Source organism: Priapulus caudatus, unplaced genomic scaffold, assembly GCF_000485595.1.
Source record: "Priapulus caudatus unplaced genomic scaffold, Priapulus_caudatus-5.0.1 Scaffold1188, whole genome shotgun sequence".
Classification (NCBI taxonomy): Eukaryota; Metazoa; Priapulida; class Priapulimorpha; order Priapulimorphida; family Priapulidae; genus Priapulus; species Priapulus caudatus.
Window position 1 is genome coordinate 46,627 of NW_014578249.1, and position 7,424 is coordinate 54,050.

The window sequence follows — 7,424 nt, forward strand, 5'->3', positions numbered from 1 at the left end:
TTTCATTCACTTCGTGGTCTCACGGTATTATATTAGGCATTTCTCGCTACGAACGTGGAAGAATGGATCCAGACTGCAGCTGAATTTTTCCTGTCAGAAGGTCTAGTGCCTGGGTTATAGTTGCTATGCAAGAATCAAACAACTGGTTGTGTAAGCTTCCACGACTCGTCTACAAATCTCCATCACACGTAAACAACCTCATCATTCTGTGCAACGATCAACACAGCGGCCACGCGTCGAGATTCACGAACGTCGGAAAGCGGAATAAATACGCAAGCGAAAAGCAAGGGCATGCCACGACGGTGCTGACGTCGACCATCGAAACGCTACAAATTCATCATTCTGTCAGCGTCAGGCCAACTCAAACTCGAGCCGGTTTGTGCGACTCCTCCATCTAGGAAAATGATTCCTCTACATCGTCGTCCCCCTCCTCCCCATCGGGACAGCCGACATCTTCCTCTTCATCCTCCTCGTCAGACGTGACGTCCTGTTGGTCGGCCTCTGCCGCACACTTCGCGCAATCGCAGTTGAATAGGTAGTACTCCCTGCAACACGAACGTACATGCGTCACGATGTAATAACGCTGAGAGGGTCTATGTCTCCCTGGGTATTACTGCCGGAACGTACCCTGGTAACTATCTGATATGGTTAGGGTTAAGGTTAGGCTTAGGGTTAGGGTTAGGGTTAGGGAGTAGGCGTAGGCGACTCCCTAGACTCGTTAGTGGAGTAGGCGAGGTACGGTCCAGCATATCAGATAGTTACCAGGGTACGTTCCGGTATACCAGACCGTACCCAGGGTACGTTCCGGCAGTACCCTGGGGGACATAGACCCTATCAGCTGTAATAACGGTCGGTACAAAAACAATTCGGTAATCATCATCATTCTGCTGCTGTGCAGTTCCTTCAAGGAAACTCTAACTTTAACCATAAAATTGATGGAACCAAGACGATTTCGTAAACAGGTGTGCACGCTCTTCTACTAGTTCCGGCATCCTTAATGAAATGAGCCCCCATGCCATGTAATTATGGTATATAAACATATGCCACGATGCAATACACGGCAGGGGCTCATATATACCTATATATATACATATATGTGTGTGTGCAATGATATTATAGTAGTCATACCTGAGGGTCTTCTGTCTACTGTGACGGCTTCTGCCTCGCGCACACTCGTCGAGATACGAAATACAAATTTCCTGTGAGTAATGAGACATAGCGTGAGGCCACCGCAAGTACGTGAGCAGTACGGATCTATTAAATTGACTACGTCACGAATTTTCTATGGTGTATATTTATTTATATTTATATTTATTATTATTAATTTTATTTATATTTATGTATATTTATTATTATTAATTTTATTATAATTATTTTGATTTATTTATTTTTGTGTATACTTATATATTTTGTTGCAATTTTTTACATGAAAAGTACGTACTAACGACACCAAATGTATACTCAAATTCTTACCTAATAAGATTGTTTTTCAACGTGTTAAAAAGCCAAAAAATCTGGGTGATTTGATATATTGATCATGCTATGGGCTATGTATGAGTCGCGAGTGTTTGTTCACATGGAACAGAATAGTAAAATAGGAAGTATAATGCAGCAATTAACCATAAAAAGTTAACAGAATCACTTACATTTTGTGAAAAGGTGGACATCTTTTTTTTTACTTTTACTATTTATGGAGACGTAATCACTTTAAACATCCATCAAGAGCGTGGAGCTCACAATACAAACTATCACGAATACAGATTAGTTAACAAAAACATTGTTTTTTGGTTTGTTCGAATGAAACATCAAACAGAGAAGCAAGTGGTAAATATTGCCAGAGAATGCAGCTGATTGTAGAGTCGAGAGCCCGAGGCAAACCTTCAGGGCTTAAGCTCACGATCACAATCACGTTACTTCGTTATTTCAAATACATCGGGATCAGGAAAAGATATATGACCCGTTGTCAGAAACAAAATTAGTCTTAACATTAACTTTTTCTCATAGACTGCTGACAGAAACGCGTTTAAGTTACGAGTTTCTCACACGCAGCGTACGCGGGTCCAGTCTACGAGGAAACATCAATTGTAAGATTAATGTTAAGACTAATTTTGTTTCGGACAACGGGCTCCTGGCTTAATTTTATCGAACATGCGGAATTATTATTATTTATTATTAAATCTTTATTGCATGTAATTCAGATACAAATACATGTACTGACGACAGTTTTTTTTCATGGAGAAAAAAACCTGATAAATGCAATAGAATGCGTGCAAAGCGAGTCTAGATGCCGCTCCTGCAACCTTACCTCGTTGGCGTTAATGCTAGTTGTTGCTATTAGACACAACACATGGTTGTTGTTGGGAAAGGTGATCTCTGCATTTGGAATGCAGCTGTGATTCGCTGAAACCGAAAAACACAGTAACAAGAAGTAAAACGGAACTTTGTGCCGTGCGCATTATCTATTCGAGCACACTATTTGTAACCATTTATTTTTTGCTTAGCCTGGTATTATGTAACTTCAACTAGGCTGTCACTACACGCAAAATTAAAAATTTTTAAGAAAAATTAAGATTTAAGCTCATCGCCAGCAACTTCCAACCATTACGCTCATAACGATATCTGTTATAGTCCGGTTGCCAAATGACTGAACGTTGCAATTGGGTATATACAAGGTTTTTTTGTGGTTTCCGGATCTTTAGACCATGATGAACCAGAACCCACCCGATGGTCGTATGTTGTGAGTGTAATTAGTGTAAGATTACGTATATGCTGCCCGTCGGTTCACCTTAGAAGCCATGACAATTCCCCCAGCGTGCGCGCGAGCTACAGGCGATGGTGCCGGGGAAATTTCTAATTAAACAGTAGATGCTGCCCGTCGGTTTACCCTAGAAGCCACGACAATTCGACCCCCCGTGGCAGCGTGCGAGCGAGCTACAGGCGATGGTGCCGGGGAAATTGTGCTTGAGTGTTTAATGAGCAAAACAATACCAAATGTTTGAGGATTGACCGAATATTACAGAAGTTATTGCAAGTTTAGCATGCCTACCCCCTTAATTTATACGCACTCAGATGGGAAAATATCCGATCTGCATTTTTTGTGATAACAAAATTCCCAAGGGTGCCAAAGTGGCACTTGGTGAATTCCGGTTCAGGATAGTCTAAAGATCAGGAAACCAGGAAAAAAACCTTGTATATACCCGATTACAATGTTCAGTCAAATTTCCCTACTCGGCAACTCGACTATTATACCGTGATTCCTTGATAAAAAAAGGCCACAAAAACTAACATTTTCACTTTAGTAGTAATCGTAATAACAGGCTCCCGAATCAGGTGATGACAACTACTTTACTTTCTTGTAATAAACCAAGATGCGAGATTTGAGAAGAAAATGACAAGTAGTAAAACGCATTACAGCTAGATCAGCCATTACCTGCACTCTGTAGTAGGTACACGCCCGAGCCTTCGCAATTTAAAAATGGTCCGGTTTCTGAAAAGCATATGAAAAATCCAGAGTAATCACATTGGCCTATCATGCTCTCGACTACACCAATTTTGAATGGTATTTCTTGCAAAAACACATACAGCTAGGTAAGGCTGAACTTTATGGCAGTGAGGCCATGCAAATGTGAGGCAATGCATTTGGCTGCACTAATGTGCAAAACGCTGAAATGCAGAGCATTTCAACAAATAATCTAGTGTCAAAGAAGCAAATCTAGAGAGAAGCTACCAAGGCTAACCAAATCAGTCACTTCATAGGCTAAATTGAGTTTGATATATTCAATTTTCCTGAAAGTTTTGGCTTTGAATCCATTAAACCTTCACTGGGACTAAACACTAACACATTGTAGAAATTCTTATGTGATGGTTAGCATTCGTGAGTGGTGTCAGTTTTCTACAACAGAAACTTTGTCAGTCATTGTGATGGGTTCACATGCAAACGTGAACCTAACGTGTTTGTAGGTTCCGCGTATTCATAAGTTACCAGAAGCTATTGGTCTGAGTGAAAAAGCTTATTGGAATTTAGTATCGAAATTTCCCATTCTTATACCAGTTTTATACGTATGCGCACAGTATTCCTTCACTCCATTCAAAAGGAAATGGAATCAGTCTAGGTTTTACCTACAGATAAACTGCATGTGCAACATCAACTGCAGACTACCCACTATAATGCAGTACTTAATGTGTAGTAACTGTAGTTGCGTATTACATTAGGCATTAGAAACCCATTGGGTGTAGAGAAGTACTACATCATTAGTTACAGGAATATAGAAAGATATAATGGAATAGAATATAGAAATATAGAATATAGAATAGAATATAGAATAGAATATAGAAATATAGAATATATAATATAGAATTACAGGAATATAGAATATAGAAAGCTATAACGGAATAAGTGTGCTGCCATTATCCGTAATATGTAAATTGCATATCATATATATATATATATATATATATCATATTATATACAATCATTACTGATTCACTCTATAGAATGGACACCTGTCTATAAAGAACAATATTTAGTGTCACCTTCAGGCAACCCTAACATACAGGTTGTTAGCACACGTGTTGGCACTCATGCAACATCATAGCACACCTCTGTCGATATCCTCGTAAAGTTTATCTATGAACGCGTCGAGCTGTTTTCTCTCACCGGCCGGGAGGTCAAGCGTGTCACATTTGTGCACGTAGGCACTGAGTGCGCTGCAACGTACCAAAAAATAAATCAAAAAACAAAAACAAGTGGGTACGGACGGATGCCGGCGCATTGACAGGGTTGGCCATCGCTACTAATCGTGCTTTAACACGGCATGTTCTCGCAGCAAAATGCATAGATATACTACTGTGAGCTCGTCCATGTTGTAAAAATTCACTCTAAATCATTTGTAAAAAGCTTATTGGGATGTCTTAAACAGTCTTACGAAACTAGTACTTTCGAATGTTTACAGTGTTTACACATCCGGGACGCAGCCGAGCCGATCGCAGTTTTCATTAACAGTTATTTTCTATAATAAAACACGTTATAATTTAGTATTCGTGTTTGTTCAGTACAATGTTAATTGTTACATTGTGTGATTTGTTTAAATCATATATTATCTACATTACTTATGCAATCAGCAAACAAATATAACGTTTTCTCATCAAGGAACTACTTGCGCTAGCATAGGCATATAGTGTTAGCGTCCTCAGACGCATTGCTTTATGTGTATCTGTACGCCAAAACTCTCTCCGAGAAAGTTTCCAAAATAGTCAACTTTGGAGCACATTTCTGGCTCAATGAGAACATTTCTTGATGTTTTCATACTGCAAGTATGCTCACAGTAGGTGTATGTAGGCATTTTGTTTTGAGGGTTATCCATTTTAAGCATCGACAAAGCAGACAAATGAATCGCCGGCGGTAGTTTATTCAAGGATCGATAGACAATAATCACGTTGTTTGCGAGACAACTGCAGTCTTCACGAAAAACATTTTGAGCCACTTCCCCTTCGGGCAAGTATTCTGTAAAATGTACATGCCTCAATAATATTCTAGTTGCCTGCATATTTTGCAGGAATATTTTGCGATTATCAAGCAAAAAAATGTACACCAGTCAACTTCTAGACACCATTCGTTTCCGGGGTTAACATTTCCTAAATTTTAAATTGAAAAAACCTTTAGTTAATGGCCAGTTGTATTATAGTTTGTGCGTTTTTAACGCAGGAGTCCATCGGGCAAGTGAGCTTGCAATGTTTACATGCCCGCCGAGATTTCTACACGTCTCGGGCGTCGGACGCCCGGCTAAATTCGAAGACTGCAACTGCGCCGTGTACCTTGTTCCGACGCCCTGTCCGTTCGTCGCGATAAGTGCCAGGATGGATCGGAAGCCTTCGGGCGTGAACCACTGCAAGTGACAACCCGAGCTCCAAATTACACATGTGCGCCTTCGACGAAAGGCCGACTCGCGACATTGCGGTAAATTACCCACGAATGAGAATATTACACTGCATACCACACCAACACGGATACCAGGAACAATTATTGTTGGCCATGCAGAACTGACTCAGCAAGATATTTCTCACTAAAGTAATATGTTCAGGTTATTGACATTGACAAGACAATTAAGTGGTTATGAATTTCCCAGGAATGTACCTGAATTGTAGAAACTCATATTTCACTGGCATGCCGATACTGACGCAATAATCACCAAGGAAGCAATAAGTAGTTTTTATTAAGCTCACCTGCTGGGTATCCGCATCACAGAACTGGCTTGCTAGAACGTTTCGGAAATATTCGATCTGCTCCTGAAATTGAACGATCAAATGAATGGATCGCAGTTTTCAGCTTACTTTCGTAAACATCGCTAGCCAAATGACAGTAATTTTGGAATCTCCCGATTAAGAGATATCAGGTGCTATAATCTGTAACAACATCATTAACGTCTTAGTTTACATGACGTGGACTGACCTGAAACTTTTCACCGAGCAGCTTGTGCGCGATTCGGTCTTCAAAATTGAACGTTCTCGTTGTTAAGTTGAATAGTGAAGTCAGCAAGTTTTCCTTGTCCAAGGCCTGCCGAAAACAAAACAAATAGCTGAGCAGCAGTTGGCCAAATGTAATTCCCCGCACATATGCATCCTCGTGCACTCCACTATGCACTCCACTATGCACATACAGGTGTATGCACTCTTGTATAGATTCAACACACACGCAAGAAAAAAGGGAATACAGGCAGCCGTAATTAAAGATCGTGTCAGCTTGCATCGTGACGTCTTGGAGTTTGGATATTACGTGTACATACAGTTCTAAATAATGCTTGCCGGTCCCATGTGTTCAAGGCCACTTAATTTACATTCTGACTTTAACCACACAATGCCACTCACTGTTGTAAACAGCAGCAGCCCGCCCCCAGTCCGGGTATGGTAGCCTTTGAAGCAGGACTAGCTACTTTTTTTATGGATTTCACTATAGGTTATAGAGTAGAAATCACAATTTTTGAAATCGGGACACCGGCTGAGATTTCAGGCTTATTTCCAAGATGATGCCTTCTTATATGATACAGGATATATAAGGGGTTTCATGGGTTAAAACAATTATTTCTCAAATAAACCGATCCTACAAATCAAACAAAACTAGTTACGCGGCGCAAATATTTATAGACTGGTACCTATCTCGAAATGTATATATAGGTAAGTAACCTAGTGCATGTAGAGACAGGGTTCGGGTCTAACGAGAGCAAAAATCACGCGCTAGGCTTGTTGACATATGTAAACTAGACAGAGGGCACTCAAGGAGAGTGCATACCTCCGCCAGCATGTAACATGTAACATCCCAACTCCGTTGGGCGGAGGTAACAAGCTACTTTGAAATACAAATAGGTGCACATATTGGGGGAAAGAATGTTGTGCGAGTGTTCTATGACATGTTAGCCTTACTCCATTTG

General features: G+C 40.4%; 1 protein-coding gene across 1 annotated transcript in view; it reads right to left on the minus strand.

Annotated features, from left to right (window-relative positions):
• LOC106815731 (SET and MYND domain-containing protein 5-like) overlaps positions 1-7,424 on the minus strand; it is a gene marked incomplete in the record, with an annotated part of 9,818 nt that continues 2,394 nt past the window's right edge. Inside the window, 8 exon segments of the mRNA XM_014820235.1 lie at positions 1-545; positions 1,129-1,199; positions 2,306-2,400; positions 3,431-3,487; positions 4,601-4,707; positions 5,815-5,885; positions 6,223-6,285; positions 6,449-6,553. Coding sequence (XP_014675721.1) covers positions 395-545; positions 1,129-1,199; positions 2,306-2,400; positions 3,431-3,487; positions 4,601-4,707; positions 5,815-5,885; positions 6,223-6,285; positions 6,449-6,553 — 720 coding nt within the window.